Raw genomic sequence first — 20756 nt, 5'->3', positions numbered from 1 at the left:
AAAGAATGTTCTAATAAAGAATTTGCTGTAAATCTGAGACGTAACTCACATATCCTTGCCTTGACTCAGCAAGTTCTTCATTCACAACAGTTGTCTCTCAACTGTTGTCTAACCGTGATGCTGATTCTAATCTGTAATTAGGTAATATTGACAAGCTTGGCAAATGCCACATCTGACTGTAATATAATTTATAAAAAATAGATGCTTACCGATATAGCTAATATAATAATGGTTGGTTATTATGAAAAGAGATCATTTCATTGTCCTTTAGTAGAAATGTAGCCTACTGGATTGACAGAAAAAAGGTAATCATTTTCTTTTCAGACACATTGCTTTTCACAGTAACTGTGTAAGGTTGCTGCAAGAGGTGAATATTCATAACCCTCATGTGTATTCATTAGATAGAAATGCTGCACTGACTGCAGTACTCTCAGTTCTACCAGTGAGATGCTGCATTGTGGGCAATTCCTCTTTTTCCCCGGTTTTCTTATGTTTTTGGTTTTTACACTGTAACCTTACCATATTTTCAAAGAGTAATACTCTCAATATGAGTAGTGAGTAATTGTATTGGATTGTTTTTGTGCCATAATGTGCAGTTATTTAAAAAAAAATCCATTATTATTTTTTTCTTATAATACTGTATGCTTCAAAGGTATAATACAGTTTATCTGTCCTGCCAGCTGTTATGATCAGACAGGACTTTTGTCATTCAGCAGAGTCACAGAGATCAGCAGCAAAGAACATACCATTCAACTTGGACAGAAACAAGTGTGTTAATCTGAAAGTTGATCTAACTGTCTAATAAACCTGGAATTATGTATTATGAAAACTGTAAATGTACACAGGATTTGTGACATTTCATGCTTGGATTGCATTCTGTTATATTGCATCATATCTTCTGTATCATCAGCAAAACGAATGTAAAATCCCTCTATGACACTTATAGGTGTCTCCTGACAAATATGAATAAATGACGTTTGATTGAATTTGTCTTAAATGGGCTATTTACAGAGCAAACTTTAATGTTTACTGCTTTAATCCAGATTTAAGCATGACGGAGCAGCTTGATGAATCTGGGTATCCTTTTATAATCTCATGGAAACTTAAAGGAGTGCTCATGTAACGTCCGTTTCTGCCAAGACTTTTAGTAAGCTGTTCCAAGCAACAAAAACGTGTGCGAAGAATTAGGAATGTCATTTATTTTATATGTTTTTTAACAAATATATATTTTTTAATATCTAGGAAACCCTCTGGGACAAATAGCAAAATAAAAAATAGCCTAACAATGTTTTTTTTTTTTCAATTTAATTTCCCATTACATTTATCTTGGTTAATCACTGGTTATTGTTTTCTTTTTCAGCTGTTTCAGTGCTAAGTAGGTTAAATGGAAGTGCTGAGGAGAGAACTGTGCCCTGTCTGGGAATAGCAGAACTATCCTTGGCTCATGCGGTCTAAAAATTGCACCTTCTGAAGTGATAATGTGAACGCAGGGGTTTGCTTCTATTGGTGCTTTAGTCTGTCATTTGTCCTCTGTAGCCCTGAGGTTGGCTAATTACGCAGACACGTTGGGATAATCCCGGTTAGCAGAAGCTGATGTCAGATTGGTTTGGCTCACCACAAATCCCCTCTAGTTGAGGTAGGCAATGCAGGAGGACTTTGCTTGCATTCACTTCTACAGAAGAAGTGGAAGGTGTGTGACTGCTCAGGAATTTCCTTTCTGATGTGCTGTCAGTCCACCTGCTAACCTGCCAGTTTAACTAACCAAATGGAACTGCCCTTGTGATCTGGTACGTTCGATCTCCATCGCGACGTCTCCGCGCTCGCAGGACCGTTACATTACATTTTTGTCTGCGATATGGGGACCGTGCTCTCTATATCCCCTATAGTAACTAAGGGGACCATTCTGAAAGATGGAGGAGACGGGGAAACAGAGAAAAGCCTTAAAAAGCCGTCAGTGGTCGTGTCCACGCTCACATTTAAGCGGCTAATGACTGCATCATGTCAGAGAAAAAGTGCCAAGAAAGTAAGTCCGAATCCTCTTCTTCTGCCAGCGAGCAGCGACAGTCAGGTCGAGCATCTGAATCAGGAGAACTCCAGGAAATCGCAACAGTCCGAGAAGAAAACGAAAACTGTACCTCTCGTGGTACCCATCCCCACGGTTCCTCCCAATCTAGATCAGGATCGGGACCTGTTCACTCCAGCGGCGAAGCAACTGGTGTCGGTTCAGAAGCAGACCAGCAGCCAGTCGCTCGTCTCGCCGAGGCAGGTGATCGTCCAGGCCTCCACCGGGGAGCTGCTCCGTTGTCTGGGCGAATTCCTCTGCAAACGATGCTGCAAAGTCAGGGAACTCACCCCAAACGAGGTCGTCCTCTGGTTCCGAAACGTGGACAGGACTCTGCTGTTGCAGGGCTGGCAGGACCAAGGGTTCATCACGCCTGCCAACCTCGTGTTCGTCTATCTGCTCGTTAGGGAAACTGTAAGCCAGGATGTTGACAGTTCACATGAACTCCACGGGACCTTTCTGACCTGCCTCTATCTGGCGTATTCCTACATGGGGAACGAGATCTCGTACCCTCTCAAGCCCTTCATGGTCGACACCAATCAGGACGTGTTCTGGGAACGTTCGTTAGATGTCATCGATAAACTGAGCGGCAAAATGCTGCAGATTAACATGGATCCGCACTTTTTTACAGAGGTTTTCCAAGACTTAAAAACCGAAGGCGATTATAAGAAGGATGCAGGCGAACTGGATCGTTGAGTGTGATCAGATACTTCTGATTTATTGGACGTAACTGTAATCAGCTCTGCGTGAGTGACTGTTACGTTGCACCTTGAGCCGGTTTATCAATTTAGTATTTATGACACTGCTGTGTTGGCTTTGTTTTAACAGTAGCCCCGATGAAGTGATTTGTAATTGCCTAGATGGCATCACCGGTGTAGCTGCAGCTTTATGCATGTCGTATTTACATCTGTTGCTGTGATTCACAGTCATTCATAAAAAGGGAAGGCACAACATTTATTCTATATAATTGTCAGCCTTATCTGTCATTTGGGTCACTACCCTTCTGAGACCTAAATAAAAGTTGTATATTTTAGGTCTAATGTTGCATTAGAACCGTTTTACATAATTAAAGTGTTTGGTGTAGCCTAACAAAAGTAGCCTAATATTCGTTTAGTTCTAAAAAAATATATCAATTATGTTATAACCTATTGTAATGGCCACATTCTTATTAAAAAAGTCTGGAAGTTGCTGTATCAAGGATTAAAAGGTAGGCCTATTAGTTCATACACAAATGACTGCATGGGTCTCAGGAGGATGATGCTCCATTTGAAGATTTGCATGGAACTATCCAAGGTCCTGACCTATTCGTGCTCATTTATTCTGTTGACAGACGCCTGTCTCCAGCCAATCTGGATTTGAAACTTGAAAGTGTTTTCTCTTCACTGAGATGTTCTATGTGCCAATTCAGGGATGATCTTACTGTTTTGATTCACATTGGTTTGAGGAAAATGGGTAGATCATGCTTGGAGTTTATTTTATACTTTGACATGATTTTTTTCAGTGCTCTTGCTTGAACAAAATGAAATCCAGTCTGACTGGTTTTCTTGATCGATAATGCACAAGCTCATTAATGCACTGACCACGTGCCATTTGACGATATATTATAATATTACATAGCATCCATAACTTCAGCTGATCTTTGGGACAAGCCATATCCATCATCTCTACAGTGTACAATAAAACTCAAAATCTCGTACAACTGTAGTCACTTGTTCTTACTTTTTCGTTTGACTAACAATCTACATTTTTCTCTCTGTTCATTCTAATGGTTTGTATATTTATTTTGCCCTTATATTCGTTGCCCTTTGATTCCTAATGATAGTTTTTGAAAAAGGAAGGAAACTAATATTAATTATGAATCTACAGTTAATTTACAGATGGATCAATCTTGTTTACGACTCCAAGGCAGTAAATTATTTTATGGGCTTTTCATCATCAACCAGTCCCGTTCACCTGAAAGTAAGAAAGAGCGAATGTCGCAGAGTTGTGAATAAAACACTCGACATGAATGATCTTCGAGTTCATTGGCCGGGATTTGCTGCAGTCTGTGAGAGGGATTTCTCTCGGTCAACGGAAGACGTGTGAACTCCTTTCTCTTGTCTGTCAGGATCGCTCATTCACAGCACTGCGGAACCTCACGCGCTTTGTCTTCAAGCAGCACGTAGCCACGTGCACACAAAAAATATACATCAAGGAGGCAAGTAGTTTTGAAGTAGGAAATTAGCTCGCAATCAACACATGTTCCAGTTTTGGAACTATTTTAAACTTCTTTTGTAAACAACATGCAGCCACCTCGTTTTCCACCTATATTTCTGCAGCTTACTTGCAAGTTCTTAAATATTTAGGAAAGTTGTTGGTAACTTTTGAGTTCAATATATATATATATTGAAGTAGAAAGCAAGAATTAGTATTTTCTTGTGAAACGTCTGAATGTTTTATTTACAATTTTGGTAATTTGTCATTTTTCTTCTTGAAATTCAAATTTTCTAAGTCTAATTCCAGAATTTATCAATTAAATTTGAATTAAAAAAGGAATTCCCCATTTAGTTCTAAATGGTGGACATCTGATTCATAATATCTAAAAACAGTATCACTTGAATGGCTGTGCATTATTAGTTCCTCAGATCCTCAGTAAACAAGTGATTTCTCCAGAGACCCTAACCAAAGTGCCAAGCACAGGATTAGTTCTTTCTTTGTACTTGTTAAAAGGGCTTCTTAATCTGTCAGCAGGCTTTCTTCAGAAGCTACCGTCTGCCTGCCCTTATGACACTGAGCCCTTGCTATATATACTGTATATAAGAGGTATTATATAAGTCTTTCCACTAACTGATCCCAGATTAGTAGAAATAGGTTATATCACATTGGAAATCAAAGTCTGGTGTGGATGCTAATATTATAGTTAATTATTGTTACAGTTACCTCCATTTAAATTTATTGCTCATGTTGTAAACATGTCTTTAAACAGTTTATAATATAATTATAAATTACATTAATAATATAGAATGTTTCAAACAGGCTATTATTTGGCTACATTTTTAAGCATTCAGTATGAACTAATTAGCCGCAAATCTGATTATACTTTTTTTTTTTTTTTTTTCCAGTTTCTCTGGGGGAGAGCAAGATGGAGGATGTTGACTGTATAGAGAGTGGGAGTGGGAGTTCAGTGACTGACTTGAATGGATGATACATTGAGTGCCACCCACTGGCTGGGAGTTAGTCACTGGATCACATCATTAAGGTTTCTCTGGGGGTACCAGCCAACACTCCTCTCCTGTCACAGAGGGTTGTGTTTATCAGAAACTATTATTTCAGCAGCCTATCCTGAATTATATTGATTACTCTTCAGCTTCCTTTAATGATAGCATTTATCCTTGACCCAACATGACCAGCAAGTGGCATCATGCTTGTAAACGCAATCTACCATATAAGAAACTAAAGTGTTTGGCCTTTTTAAGTGCCTTAAAACATACCAGTTAGTTTATAAGGAAGGAATAAAGTAAAAAGCATTTTATCGTTTTTAATTTTATACACTTGTTTAGTGCAGGAGAGATTGGAAATGTTTTCCTTCCACCTGTGTGTTATGCAAAAGCCGTTGTACTGGATTTAGCACAGATAATGTCCGGATTAACTCTTGTACATTCACCTACTCAATGACACCCTAGAACCCAGAAGAGCTTATTATAAGAGTGATTTGTCTTAGTGAGCACTGAGGAGACCTGCGGAGGGTAGACCTTACTGTATTTATAGATTAGATGCTCTGTGTTGTTATTGTTTACATTTTTACTTTCCCAACTTAGCTCAAATAAAAAGGTCACTATTTTTAAGTGAAAGTAACAACAACAACAATTGTATATTTAAAAAAAAAAAATAATAATAAGAAATTATGCATTTAGCAGACGCTTTTATCCAAAGAGACTTAAAGTGCATTCAGGCTAACGTTTACATGCGTTCCCTGGGAATCGAACCCACAACCTTGCGCTGCTAACAAAAAAATATCTACCACTTGAGCCACAGGAACACTTACATACCATATTTGGGTGTAACTATTTCTGTATGATTACATGTAAACATATAAATTGTTTTAAATATTATAGGTCAAGTTTAAATGTTTAAGTAAGTTTAAATCCTATTCAGGACATTTTCTGTGTAGTACTTTTATATTTTTGACAAATTTGTTCTGCTGTGACAACTTGCCCCATATAGCGTAAGTAACATTAATGCACAATAATGGACGAAACCCTTGCGAAAGGAAAATATATTTACCAATATATTTCTTAAAATATATTGTGATATATTGTAATATATTATTTTCCCTTTTTATTTTCTAATATTTAATATATTTGAATACATTTAATAATATATTGATGATACATATATTATATAATATATTGCAAAATATACAAATGATTGCCGCTTTTAATATATTACAATATATGGGAAATATATAAATATATATAAGAATATATGCCTTTATATTACATGATATTTTCCAATATATTGCAATATATTTTTGTTTCATAAGGGAAAGTTCAAAACCAAGTTTTTAAGATGTGTCTACACAAAAAATTGACTCTCAAAAATAAAGCGTAAAACATAAAGGCTCCTTGATTTTATTGTTATTTATCTAATAAACAAATATTGTTTTGACTGAACGAAAGCACCAAGTCTGTGCAGGCACTTTCTCTTAGTTGGAGTCTGTTGGCCAGACAGGAGCTGGATTCAAAGTAGGTCCAGTGTGTCAGTGCAAGCAAATCCTGCCATAAATGGCGGACCCCAGTAGAGCTGCTATTAACATGCAGATCACACTGATGGGACTTATGGGTCTCCTCACAATACACAGCAATGCTGGAGAAATTCCTCGTCTATGACATGAGATAAGCTACCAGCCAACTAAACAAGAAAGCAATTTTCCACATATTAGGAAATGCATTGCTATTTGGATCTCAGTCTTGTTACGTTACAGGAAAAGGTCTGGATTTTATTTCCCCAGTTGGTACCTTTTGGGATTTTTTATTTTTATTTTTTATTTATTTATTATTATTATTATTATTATTATTATTATTATTATTATTATTATTATTATTATTTATATATATGCACACACACACACACACACACACACACACACACACACACACACACACACACACACATATATATATATATATATATATATATATATATATATATATATATATATATATATATATATATATATATGAAGCTAAAATTATGTCTGATGACGCGGTTTCTCTCATAGTTGAGGTTATGGTCGAATATAGATACATGGCGCCCTCTTGTGTCCAGATTGTGTCATTCTAAAACGATGCGATATTTTGCTTCCCCTGTGTTTTATTGATCAGCTTTCTTTTTCTCCTGTTTCAATGCATATGAGGACATTAAGTTTAATATAGGCTATGTATTATGCCTACTTGTAAAACCCCCACACGTTTAATAGTATAAAATACTAATATTTTTGAAATATTTTTTACTATTTAATTTTTTTTTTACATTATTAATGATAAACATGAGACTTTTCATGACACACACACACACACATAGCTACTATAAAATAAATAAATAGATTAAAACTACCTTATAAACCACCCAAACAGGATACAATATTACTCTGTCTACAGAAACACTCAAAGAACAAATATAACACATCATCATTTTACATTAACCATTTTAATGTACGTCACAAGCAAAATACAATATTAAAATATTATAACTAATATTATAACTAAATAATCAGTTGAGTGAAAACATGGCAAGGACACAGACTGGTGATCTTTGCGTGCTTAAATGGACCATACGAAAAAAAAATATTTAGGGTTTATTAGGACATATTTTTCTTAAAATGTAGCCCTATGCCCAAAATTCAGACACCGTCCACGAGTCAATGTCGACGTTAAAGAAATAACGAAATATCAAAGCGCTTTACATACGTGTTAACTATGCTCGATTACAAAAGTGTAGCTAGTAGCGAACATATTTGAAGAGTTCAGATGTAAAAGCCTCGAAGAGTCATCTGAAATATTCTTCTAAAATTAAATTTTTTCTGTCTCCTATGTTCAGTTATTTCACATTGATGGCAATGAAAATAACATAGCCTAGCCATTGCAATTAAAGAGAAATTACTGAACCTACACTTGAGAGCCTGAGAAAATGAGCATTTTAGAAGAACATTTCAGGTGGTACTTAGCCTAGAGGCTTTTGCATCTCAACTCTTCTATTTTGCTTCTTACCATTTGTTCTCATACCATGTAGACTTTTCTCCAACATAGCGTTCCATTCTGCAGTCTACGACGAACCAGTTGATTTTAATGTCGATTTAACCAGTGATAGTGCTATTTTCCATAAGATGGCGCTAAATTCCTTTCTTATCTTAAAGTGATCTACATTAACAATCCACCAAATGTTATTTCCAAATTACCCTTTGAGCCGAATAATCGCAGTTTCTTTTCTTTTTTTTATTTTCTTTTTTGTTATCTGTGTTATGATTGGATTATTAGTCTACAATGTTTTTCAATCAGTTGCGCTTTTGAATAGGCCCTATTAGCCTTAGTTTATCAGCGCGCACTCCTGAGGCGAATGAAAACAATCAGTTATAGTGACTATTGATATTATTCAGGTTATTTAAACTGTTGATATTGTTTACGCAGCTTATATGTGACGCAGACACGGCACCGAAGGGTCCTGGGGCTTGCAGGTTGTGGCTGTGATAGAGGGTCGGGTGAGATCCGGGCCAGTATGAGAACCCCGACGGACCAGCACCTGGAGCAACCAGACTGAGTTTGGAAATGCCTGAAAACTGGAGGGGAGCGAAGTTGCTCTGGAATTTGTAAATAGCTTGTTCGGTTGAGGAGGGCTGGCACACTTGCGCCAGGCCGTTAAAGTCAAATTTGTACGCGTAACGCTTTCCGTGCACCTTGGTCATGATGTTTTTGTCGTAGTAATAGCGCAGAGCTCGGCTCAGTTTGTCATAGTTCATGTTCGGTTTACTCTTGCGTTCCCCCCACCGTCTGGCCACCTCGTCTGGGTCTATCAGTTTAAACTCTCCATTGGTGCCCTCCCAGGCGATGCAGGTCATATTGGCGCTGTCAGACAGCAGCTCCAGAAGAAACTGCCATAGCTGGATTTGTCCACTTCCTAAAATGCAAGTAAAGTAAGCTTACATAAATGTAGGGAAATCAAACAGACAGGCCTTTTGTAATCAGTAGGCCTATTCTTTGTAAAGAGTGAGAGTAAAGGGCATTCTTTGATGGTTCTATATATGGTTCTTTGGAGATTATTATTATTATTATTATTATTATTATTATTATTATTATTATTATTATTATGTTTCATTATAGGTTCTTTGGCGTATTGGCTTCTTGGTTCTAAAAAATAAAGGTTCTTTATTGGTATCTATGGTTCCATGAAGAACCATTCTCTGTAGCATGAAAATGTTCTTAAACTGGAACTAAGAACTGTTCTTTAAAGAAATATTCACTGAAACCTTCTCTTGGGAACATCTAATTTTTGAACTTTTATTTTTAATAGATTCTTTAAAAAATTAAAGAAAAAAAAAATAGGCCTAATCATAAATATAAAATGAAATAAAATCAGTCAAAAAAGCAGTCAAACCCCTTCGAATAATTAAAATGATAGTAATTAATTTTGTTTTAGACGCCTTTCATGTCCCTCATGGTCACCGTACATCAAGAGCAATAAATAAAACAGCAATAAAAAATGAATCATTAAAAGAGAAGCCACTGTTACAAAAGTTAAAACAATAAAATAAGAGAAAGAAAAAACATAACACATATTTTAAATGATGATTTTTTTTAAATTTATTTTCTTTTATCATTATTATTATTATTTTATTTATTTTTTTGCAAAGAAGTGAGTGCATTCGCCTGTCAACCAATTCATCGCAACACTCACCTTTTTGCACTCCTGTGTTGATGGGGGTCCAAGAAGAGCCTTTACTTTCCTTCAAAAGATTTTCTGTAGGGTCTGAAAGAAAGCGTTTGAAATACGTTTCAAATACGTTTCCTATGAAAATGACATTTAGAATTAGCTGTGATTTATATTCTAAATGCCTTCTTAAATATTGGAGAATCATAAAACGCAAAAGATGCATTTAACATATTTCCCCGTCTGTGTATTTGTAATTCGTAATTTTAGACAAAACACGTAATGTCACTCGTCGATAAATAACAAATCGCAGCAAAAGAGTTTAAATATTATGAGTATGTCGTGTTGCTGCTCGATGCGTTTGCCCAGACTTCAGCGCTGAGGTCAGGAAACGCGTCCAGGAAAAAGGATATCCGATTTCCGACAAAAGAGGACATGCTTTCCAGATGGAGAAATCAGAGACACCGGCAATGGTGCGCAGCATTGCACCTGCGGACCCCTAGCATCGCCCTTTTCTTTTCAGTCATTTCAGCAATATTTCTCATTTTACACACTAAAAAAGATTGTGTACCTGAGAGATACATGTTAAACATAAGGCTTCCTCCGCAGTTCTGTCGCATTGTGGTGGCGGTGGAGGACGTGAAAGGGTAGGCTTTCATTGGCGCAAAGATTTTTATTAAACTTTATCTCAAAACTGTGATCTGGAATAAATGCGAGACAGATTGAAGTTTCCAGGCAACTGTCACAAGCCCTATCTCTGAGACAATATTCAGACAGCAATTTCCTTCGGTGCATTGGTTTAATTAAAAGAGCAATTTACCTCTGTCATCCCTCCCTGTCTCCACAATAAAAAGGAACCGATAGAAATTCGGCCTTATCAATCCACCATCAAGGTTTAATAAAGTTTCTGCGTTAAGATCAGAGTTTCTATGGAAAATTGAAGTGTTTGACATGGAAACCGGTTCAGATCCCTTTTCTTTTCCGCCTTTTTACCTCTTTGCAAACAGAAAGGCCTGTTCCATGTTGGTTGAGAATATTTACCTTTTAACCATGGCTCAGTGCATTATGGTAAACAAGAACATTTTATCCCAAACTTATGCTACTTTAATGAGCAATGGATTATATGGTAAACCCTCGGCCCTGCCTTGATCACTTCTCTTGAATGTATGTGTACTGGATGAAATATATATATTTTTTTTTCATTTTAATATATAGCATAGGCTACTATTCTAACTTTCTAAAATCGCGTAATATTCTAAACTAGACAACAACAATAGTCATTTATCATGATTATTGCACATTTTTATTATACAAATCCTTGAATTTCATGGATATTTTATGTAGATAGATTTATGTTTTAAGAAAAAAAAAAAAAGAAATGTAGATAAATTAAGATTCAGTTGTACATGTTTTACACTGTGATTTTTGAGTGTTAAACTGTTAAAACAACAATAACAATAACAAAACAGACTGGGTTCACCCTGAATTTGACAATAATTCATACGACATTCAGCTCGTGAACTAACAGAAAAGGGAGATACATGTTTTATTATGTTTACCTTTTTTGCCACATAAAAATGCTAATGCTGACTGTATGGGGTGTGTAATGTGTATGTATGTGTATGTATTGTTTAAAACTCACAATAAAGGTAAATATTTGGTAATAAGTGCTTAAGAAGGCTTATCGTGAAATAGGTCAGGTAGGCTAGGTACTGTAGGTTATGTATATGTCTACTTATAGTGTTTATTTAAACTATAAATTGCACAATGGTTGACTGCATCAGCTTAATCTGTCAGAGTAGCATCGTTATCGACATGAACAAACATTAATATCATCATTCTGTAATAATTTTACTCATCTTCTGTACATAGTTCTGACGCTCTCTGTCGTGCTGTCTCTGGCGTCCCAGACTTGCTTTAGCTGCCTGAGTCATTAAATAGATCGCAGGCAACTTAAAACAAGCCCCGGATGCAAGGCGATTCTTCAGTTTGTCCACGCGACATGGGTTACTTCATGCTGGTGCGCGCTCCTAAATGCAACAATTAGAAAATTAAGGGAGAATAACCTAGAAAATACATATTGCAAAGACAATTGTTTAAAACTGGTATATATCTTAAGATTTACTTGTGTTTTTAATATCAGGTTATAGCTTAAGGACTTGCATGATTACATACAGTAAAACCAAATTGTTAATTTAAGGAGACATTACTACCCGAATACACAGGTTTTCTTGTTGATTTATTTTCCCCTGCTTTTTTTTCGAGAATTTTATTTGCGTTTTGAATTTAAACGTTTGAGCTAAAATGATAAAAATGAAAATGTTAAAATTAAATATTGGGCGGTGGTAGGGATAACATTTAATTTAATAGTAAATTAAATTTCCACAATAAATTGATGCTTAAAATATAAAATGTACATGTTTTAATTATTGCCTTACAAACTTCCCCAGTAGGCGGTACATTTTACCAGCAGCACCCTTTATATTAGTTTTTTTATTAATCTCAGTTTAGAGTCCGTTATTGAAGCAACGTTAAACAACGTTAATCTGAAGCAGGCAAATTAGTTATACCTAAGCTTAAAATACATTGTGTTATTCAACAAACTGTGTTACAGGTCTCTCTTTCTCTTGTTAGCATTTTAGTCAAGTTAATTTAATTCTAATAACACGATTTTTATTAAAAAATTTGCATGAATATAACTAATCAACTTATGCTATAAATGTAGCTAAGTAGCATATTTAGGTTAATTATTAAACCGTTTGACTGTGTAGTTTAAACAGTTTGATTTGTGATTCATAGCTTTATAACCTGATATTTCCTCAGCTAACCCACACTGACTATAGTGCCGTTCTGTTTCCTGATTTGCTCCCTCAATAAGTTGACTTACCCCGTCCTGTTATGTCAGACTGCAGCCTGTCTCAGATCCAGCTGCTTTCAGTACTCTTGTCTGTCTTATAATCATTGCACTAAGAACGAGTGGCACACTTTTAATCAGTTCGTAAGGTATGTGTATTTGATAAAGGTGTGTGCAGTCGAACGTTTATTATGAGATCCTGGACTGGGTGTGGGATCGGGTGTTCAAACAGCAACTGTTTCGTCCACATATGATCCTGTGAGTGGGTGTGTGTGAGTCCTGAACGGTTACACTGCAAACAAATAAGAGGCGGAATCAGACCCGGATCCCAGGGTTACGAACCATTTGATTGGACGAACAAGAACCCGTACTTCCTTTAGCCCATTATTGTTAAAAAGAATTGTCCATTGCATTGGATCTAGGCTGTTTTTTTAATAGTGAAAAAATAAAATACAATAATAATAATAATCATCATCATCATCAAGAAAGAATGTGTGCGACCTGTTTAATCCATAAAGGTCAGGACCTCGGACAGCTCCACACAAACCCAAACGGTTGAGACTCTCTCCCCCTCATTATTCATTTATAGTATACCGACTATGAATTCATCTTAATATATCATTATATTTCATATATATATATATATATATATATATATATATATATATATATATATATATATATATATATATATATATATAAATCATTTATAGTCATTTCCCCCTTCATTTTCCATTGGTTGTATCATATCTTTTGTTTATAAAATGCATTATATATATATATATATATATATATATATATATATATATATATATATATATATATATATATATATATGTATGTATGTGTGCGTGTATGTACGTATGTGTGTGTGTATGTATGCATACATGCACAATACAAATAATTTACATAAACATGTAATAATTCATTTTAAATAAATAATAAATAATTACTAAAATGTCATTTAATTTTAAATACATAAATATTTAGATTTGTAATTAGCAGCACTTCCTATATATCTAAGTTATATATGAAAAATTAGAGTAAAACTTTTTATATATAAAGAAAAATAATATACATTTATATATATTCATATTTAATTCTGTATAATATGATTTTTAAAGACGAGAATATATATATACACCCTCAGAAAAAAAGGTACAAAAGTTGTCACAGGGGAAGTACCCTTTCAAAAGATACACATTATTTACCCCTGAAGGGTACATATGATATATGTTAATATATGGTACTGTAGTTGAAAACCTCAAAAGCAGGTCCACGAAGAACAAATAATGAGGCATTATCATAAAGGTACTCATGCTCTTGTTTATTATATATATTTATTATAGATCAAGCAAGAGTTTTTTTGTTGTTCAGCTGGCATAAAACATCCTTATTGTTAAATTTAATCCGTCTAGTCCAACAATTTTAGAAAGAAAAAAAAACAACCTTAATTTGTAAAATGTCTGCATGGTTACATTTACCTAGAAATGTGGGAGGCCAGCTCTAATTACATATAACTTTAAAAAAGCATCAGATCTGCTTGTTTTACATCAAGAATTACCACTTAGCAGGTCCATGAATTGAGCAGATGTGAATGAAAGCAAGGAATTGCCACAAGCACTCTTTTACTATAGTTTATATAATGTCTTTATTGCCTATAGTATTGACATGTCATGACATGGTGAACACAGTGGTGCTGGGTCTTATTGCTGAATTCTGCGCATAGACTGGATCTGATTGGTGTGTGCCTGGGTGCCGTACTCATTGTAGCATCTGTACTCTCCTTGGTGTCTGTCCCTCTCAAAGATGTACTGATATCCACGGTAACCGGGAAACTGATAGCCTACCCAGCTGCCAGAGAAAAGAGCAAATATCATTTATTGCACTGCTCACAAATAAGACTGTGCAGGGAGCTGCTGCATTTGTGATACATTATTTGTCACAAAGAAATGGACATCCACAAATGACAAAACTCTATATAATATGAGCTTCAAAGACAATTATATATACACCCTCAGAAAAAAGGTACAAAAGTTGTCACAGGGGCAGTACCCTTTCAAAAGATACACATTATTTACCCCTAAAGGGTGCATATGAGTACCTTCAAGGTGCATAATAATACCTAAAGTGTACATATTTGTAACTTTTGAAAAGATACCATCTTTGTGAGAGTGTAAAATCACAAGTAATGAAATGTTTGTTACAAATAATTTTTTTGATTGCATGCATGGCAGATACGCATATTTTTTTTACAGAAAATCTAACATATATATATATATATATATATATATATATATATATATATATATATATATATATATATTACACTTGTATAAATATAGCCTACTATATCAAACATTTAAAAAGTAAAATATATAAAATTAATGTATAATATAAATAAATAAAAATGTGTATGCATTATTATTTGGCTTTACTAACAAACATAAAAAAATAATGAATAATTAAATATAGTTATTCAGTATGTAGATATTTATCGTAGTTTATTAATGACAAATGATGTTAAAAAGCTGGTGAGGTGACTTACGCTCCAGAGTTGATTTTGATTGAGGGGACTTCCTTGCTACACCAACCCATGGCTTGAAGGGAGGGATAATCCTCACACATCTCAAATTTGCGTCCCATGAAGTCTTCACACTCATAGAGGGTAATCTTACTGTCACTGTGGTTCTGTCGGGGAGAGGGTGAGTGCGAGAAATTAAATCATAGAGGTGACGATTTTGATGATTTTTGCAAAAACTAATGTGTCGAAATTGCAGAGATGCTGAAAGAGGTGCTGGAGTAAGTCTTCACAGGTTTGACGTAAACTTACAGCACATTTAATAGGTCTGAAAGAGAGCATGTGCTCTGTTCTGTAACTGCTGTTGCCACTCCAGGCCTGGTAACAGGGATAGTCTCCCTTCTCCAGGATAAACTGCTGGCCCTGGAACTCAGGATACTCGTACCCCACCCAGCTGAAACAGACAGAATGTCATAGTCAACACAAACCAGGAAACAACAGCGCTTTACATGGCAGTGATCTCTACTGATCAGGACACAAAAGCAAAGCAAACACAATGGCGTGGACTGAATGGAGCGGCTCTGTGTTCCTTTATCAGCTCATCTGTCGTCACCACGGCAGGCAGCTGCCAGCCACATGGACTATCGCCACTATCTCTCTGTTGTTATTCCAGTTTATATAAATATAACAAAAACAGCATTGAAGCTATAGTTACAGTTGGAAATATTGTTTAAGACTATAAGCTGTTTTTATTTGGGAGCACTGCTATCAAGTAAAGAAAGATAAAGATACCAAATAGTCACTGTAATTCTAATATAGACATTTTTAAATTAATAAAAAACAACAATAATATAATTATATAATTATAATTATTATTATAGATTAATAGCATAATTTAAAAGTACATATACAATTATATTTTTCCTCTTAAACTTACCTAGGTATAAAACATTAATATTAGGAAATATTATTACTTTTTTTATTTGTTTAATATATTTAAAATGTCATTTATTTCTGTAATGGCAAAGCTGAATTTTCAGCAACCATTATTTCAGTCTTAAGAGTCACGTGATCTTTAAGATATCATTACTTTATTCAGATTTGTACATTATTTTCCCTCATTATCCATTTTAAAAGTATTTGTGCTGTTTAATATTTTTGTTTACACTTTCAAGATACTGTGATGAACAGAAAGTTCAAAAGAATAGTATTTACTTGAAGTAGAAATCATTTGTAAAATTATATATATATATATATATATATATATATATATATATATATATATATATATATATATATATATATATATATATATATATATTACTTCTAATTTGACAAATATCTCACTTATTTCGATGAAACATTACATTCATATATTATAATATCCTCTCTGCTTCACATTTTGCACATTAAAACATTCAGAGAATACACTTACGGGCCGTTCTCCACCTTAATGGAGCGAATCTTTCTGAAGTCTCTGTCCAGAATGTTCTGGCACTCAAATCTGAATTCACAGCTCTTGCCCTGGAAGTATTCCTCCTCGAACACTGTCATCCGAAACTTCCCCCTCTGCTCCAATTGCTCCTGTGGATTCATGGCTGCTGTCGATCACCGCACTCTCTATCAGGAAAATGAGGAGAGGAGAGGGGCATAACCAAGACCACAGCATGAATTCATGCACCCATATCAGAAATTCCTGGGTAGATCAAGTAAAAAATGTATTCCTGGATCAAGTGTTGATAGTATGTGTTTCCTTCTGACATAAACTTTTTGGTCAATATGATCACATTTGCTCTGTCTGTGTTCTTTAGCATTCTGATGTTTCACTTTGAGGGGATACTCACGTACTGAGGTGGGACAGATCCAGTATAATCAATGTGGTGGCCAAGCCCTTGTCCAGTGTTTTATAGGACAGGGCCCCTCATTTAGTGCAGAATGCACATCAGGCCTGCACACTCAGCAGCAGCCAACAGAAAAACTGCATTAGCCTTCACTATTGTGGAGCCATGTGCAGCCTATTGTGGAGGTCTTAGACCCACTGACTCATCAAAACTTCACTATCTGCCCCCACACCAGACCCTTGGCTGTTTACAATGGCTATGCTTTAACATGAGATTAGACTGAGCCCTGGTCCCTCTCTGGTGCCTGCTTGTGGATGCTCTCTCTGGGCAGAACTGGCTGCTTTTGGCCAATAGCAGGATTTCTCTCACACTTTTATGGCAATAGAATACATTTCCCAAATAATTTTATCCACAATATCCTTATTTAGGCAGCGCGGATCTAAACTATTTTCTTTGAATAAGACTTATGATTCATTTATAATAACAGCCGCTATAAATGGATAAGAAGACTCTTTAGAGGAATACTTCATAAAAAAATTCAGTAAACAGTAAAACCTATTGCGCTAGAAACCAGTGTGTTTATGATTAAGATAATTAATTAAAATAATATACCAGTTTGCAATCTGTAATATCTGTAATAACAGCCGCTGTTCAGAAACATACAGGCCTACAGCAGACAGTTGTTTTATGTCTTTTTACAATAAAAGCTAAAACTATTTTAAATAATAGGTATACATCATTAAAAATAATTGAGATAAATGTTTGAAATTGGATCAGCATGGCAGATTTATCCTGTCAAGCCCGTGTTGTTTCATTTAGAGCATGATCATGTTAATAAAAAGTAGGCCATTTTAATTTATTTTAAACATAGAACTAGTCCAATAGCCTTCTTGATGACATCTGGTGGTGTAATACTTTACTGCATGACCAGTGAAGCTAGGTTTCAGTAGCCTACATTTTAACTTTTTTAGGACCTTTTTGACCACAACATTATTTAGTATTATTCATAGAACTAAATGTATTGCAATCATGTTGGAAACATAACCCTATAAAATATTCTGATAAGCCAAGGCATGAATATGCATGCATACACATGTGATTATTCTCACCTGTTAGGTGTTGTTTGCGTAAGAACAGGTGCTGCAGGGATACAGGACACACAGCTGGTGTCCTGTTATCCTGATTTTACTGATCTGAGAGAAACAATGTATGTATAATTAAATTGCATCCAATAACTTAATTTCATAAGAGCACAGAATTGCACTCATAAGTCAGTAAACTTTTTTTTTATTATTAAATTTTTTGACAGGAATGTATATTTAAATTCAGCAATAATGCATTAAATCCAAAACTGATATGAAAATATAAAAGATTCAGCAAACCGGAATGATTTCTGAAGGATCATGTGACAATGAATGCTGGCCTAATGGTGCTGAAAATGCAGTTCTTCCAAATTTATATACATATAAGGGTACAAAAGCTGTCACTGGGGTGGTACCAACTTGGACTCTATAGGTAGACAGTTGTGCCTTTTAAAAAGGTACCACCCAAGTGACAACATTTGTACCTTTTTCTTCTGAGAAAGAGAGAGAAAGAGAGAGAGAGAGAGAGAGAGAGAGAGAGAGAGAGAGAGATATTTTAATGATGTAATAATATTTTACAATATTACTGTTTTGATAAGTCAAATAAATGCAGCTTTTATGAGCATAATAGCCTTGATTCAGAATCATTTAAAAACATGAGGATACATCAGTGTTCAATGTACACATTCCTAATGGAAAAACACAGTGTTACTGTCAGTGATTTGACATGCAAATCAGTCCTTTGCAAATCAGAAAGTGTGACACTTCCGTCTCATTCTAAAAGTAAACTGTGCCATCATATCCACACAGTAAAAGGATTTGGCATATCTGTCTATTTGAACAAAATAAAAAGTTACGTTTATAAATAGACATTGAACAATTATGTTTAAATACTAATGGAACTGTAAAATATAATGAAAGATGACATATCATTATATATATTTTATTATTTTTATTATTGTTGTTGCGTGTTGTCAGTATCATCAAACCCTGTAGGTGTGAATATTGTTTTTCCTGATTTGTTTACTTTGCAGGTGATGGAAGGGTGAAATAGTTAGTGCTGGGTGATGTTTTCTTGAGGGTGCCATGGAAACTAATCCTTCTCAGTGCAAATGTGAACAGGTTCAGACAGTTAGTGCAAGTGACATCTGCTCAGATAATGTCCTTTATGTGTTTGAGCACAAGCCGAGTGCTTCTGCAGAACATGGCCATGATGGATAGAGACAGACATTTCCATCTACTGCCAAAGGCAAAAAAAAAAAAAAGATAATTTGCATTTCAACAGTAACTCTTTTAACTGCCACATAGCCAACAGGCAACGCCTCTCCAGCAGGTAACTGTTTGCTAAACACTTCATGGAATAATACTGCAAAATATGCTTCATTCAGACACAATATAATTGTCACAACATAAGCAGAATGTAAATAAATAAATAAAAAATAAACTTATACAGTATTTGTTTCTGCTTAAAATTTAATTGGCCAGAATTCTAATATAATAAACTGATAATTACATTTATATTGTTCTTAAAACACAAATACACATTAAGATGATAATATAAGGTTATATAAAGGTTTATTTCACAAACTGTTGACCTTACAGTATTACAAGTGTTACTTGTTTAAAAACCAGTCAATAAATACATAGGCCTATTCAGATTATTAGCCTACATGTATAGGCTATTGTTCTTAGGTGCAATTACATGGTTATATAAAATGATAATATAAAGGTTTGTTTTACAAACTGTTGACCTTACAGTATTAATTTACAAGTGCTACTGGTTTAAAAATAAATGAATAAAAACGTTTTTAACATGTTTCCTTTTGTCAAAATCCTGTGTCTTCATATGTCATAGCCTTAACATTCTTAATAGTTAATCAGCATGTTATTTGCGTTGTATTACTGCTTGTGGTAGAATGAAGCTTCGGTGAAAAGTGTGACTGAGATGTCAGTCGATGTGTCCCGCTGCTCTGGTGTTTCACTGACGCGCGTCTGCATCTGCGTAACGCGAGCCGAACGAACAAAACCTTTTCAACTGCAGGCATTGTGCGCGTGGCTCAACGTGAGACAAGTACAGAAAACACACAAAACATCCATCCTGGACGGCAATTCTGTTATTACGTTTCTGGTGATGACTTGTCTTCTCTCCTTGAAGGCACAACCCCCAACAGATCATGTGTGCAATGATTTTCCCAAATAATAACTTTTTCCATCAATACAAACACCATATAGCTAATAATCAGTAGTCCATGTACCTAAATGAAAATATGAATAGGCCTATTATATTTAAATTTTATGAGGCTACATTATGTAGCTTTTAACAAAACATGAATAAAAAATAAAATAAAATGAAAAAATCTTACCGTGTCATTTAGCGAATCAGTAGCGTTTTAATAGTACCGCTAATGCACACTGACCTGAGGCCTTTATAGAGCCGTGTCGGTGTATTTAGTGCGCACGCGGGTAAATGCATTGATCCGCTCTCCGTCTTCCG

At 35.0% G+C, this 20756-nt stretch overlaps 3 protein-coding genes across 7 annotated transcripts; 1 reads left to right on the top strand and 2 right to left on the bottom strand.

Moving 5' to 3' along the window:
* The first annotated feature begins 1607 nt into the window (after positions 1 to 1607).
* On the top strand, positions 1608 to 3761 carry cdk5r2b (cyclin-dependent kinase 5, regulatory subunit 2b (p39)). Its single transcript, XM_052564674.1, has one exon. It carries the CDS (start codon positions 1856 to 1858, stop codon positions 2756 to 2758), a length of 903 nt encoding a protein of 300 aa, XP_052420634.1. The 5' UTR covers positions 1608 to 1855; the 3' UTR covers positions 2759 to 3761.
* A 3973-nt stretch (positions 3762 to 7734) lies between these two features.
* fev (FEV transcription factor, ETS family member) lies at positions 7735 to 11288 on the bottom strand. The gene is made up of 3 exons (XM_052564676.1): positions 10536 to 11288; positions 9992 to 10063; positions 7735 to 9214 (listed from the first exon to the last, which is right to left on the bottom strand). The coding sequence occupies exons 1-3, from the start codon at positions 10621 to 10623 to the stop codon at positions 8667 to 8669; spliced, it is 708 nt and encodes a 235-aa protein (XP_052420636.1). The 5' UTR covers positions 10624 to 11288; the 3' UTR covers positions 7735 to 8666.
* A 2864-nt stretch (positions 11289 to 14152) lies between these two features.
* cryba2b (crystallin, beta A2b) lies at positions 14153 to 20756 on the bottom strand. 5 transcript variants are annotated; one of them, XM_052564678.1, is made up of 6 exons: positions 20626 to 20756; positions 18290 to 18373; positions 16775 to 16959; positions 15652 to 15793; positions 15367 to 15509; positions 14153 to 14672 (listed from the first exon to the last, which is right to left on the bottom strand). In XM_052564678.1, the coding sequence occupies exons 3-6, from the start codon at positions 16933 to 16935 to the stop codon at positions 14525 to 14527; spliced, it is 594 nt and encodes a 197-aa protein (XP_052420638.1). In that variant the 5' UTR covers positions 16936 to 16959; positions 18290 to 18373; positions 20626 to 20756; the 3' UTR covers positions 14153 to 14524. The 5 variants fall into 5 exon arrangements, with proteins under 5 accessions (XP_052420638.1, XP_052420639.1, XP_052420640.1 ...); XM_052564679.1 differs by lacking the exon at positions 20626 to 20756 and adding an exon at positions 18563 to 20410; XM_052564680.1 differs by lacking the exon at positions 18290 to 18373 and having other exon boundaries at positions 20626 to 20732.

This window comes from Carassius gibelio, chromosome B9 (assembly GCF_023724105.1).
Source record: "Carassius gibelio isolate Cgi1373 ecotype wild population from Czech Republic chromosome B9, carGib1.2-hapl.c, whole genome shotgun sequence".
NCBI lineage: Eukaryota > Metazoa > Chordata > Actinopteri > Cypriniformes > Cyprinidae > Carassius > Carassius gibelio.
Note: the sequence above shows the minus strand (reverse complement) of the source record. Positions and strands in the feature narration are given on the sequence as shown.

Excerpts from the sequence above, each read along its gene's own strand:
- cdk5r2b (XM_052564674.1), top strand. The coding sequence starts at position 1,856 with ATGGGGACCGTGCTCTCTATATCCCCTATAGTAACTAAGGGGACCATT.
- fev (XM_052564676.1), bottom strand. The coding sequence starts at position 10,623 with ATGAAAGCCTACCCTTTCACGTCCTCCACCGCCACCACAATGCGACAG. Across the intron at positions 10,064-10,535 it reads GTTTAACATGTATCTCTCAG|ACCCTACAGAAAATCTTTTG; the intron begins GTACACAATCTT and ends GCTTTCTTTCAG. Across the intron at positions 9,215-9,991 it reads CAACACAGGAGTGCAAAAAG|GAAGTGGACAAATCCAGCTA; the intron begins GTGAGTGTTGCG and ends CTTGCATTTTAG.
- cryba2b (XM_052564678.1), bottom strand. The coding sequence starts at position 16,935 with ATGAATCCACAGGAGCAATTGGAGCAGAGGGGGAAGTTTCGGATGACA. Across the intron at positions 15,510-15,651 it reads TCAGACCTATTAAATGTGCT|AACCACAGTGACAGTAAGAT; the intron begins GTAAGTTTACGT and ends TCTCCCCGACAG. Across the intron at positions 14,673-15,366 it reads ATCAAAATCAACTCTGGAGC|CTGGGTAGGCTATCAGTTTC; the intron begins GTAAGTCACCTC and ends TTTCTCTGGCAG.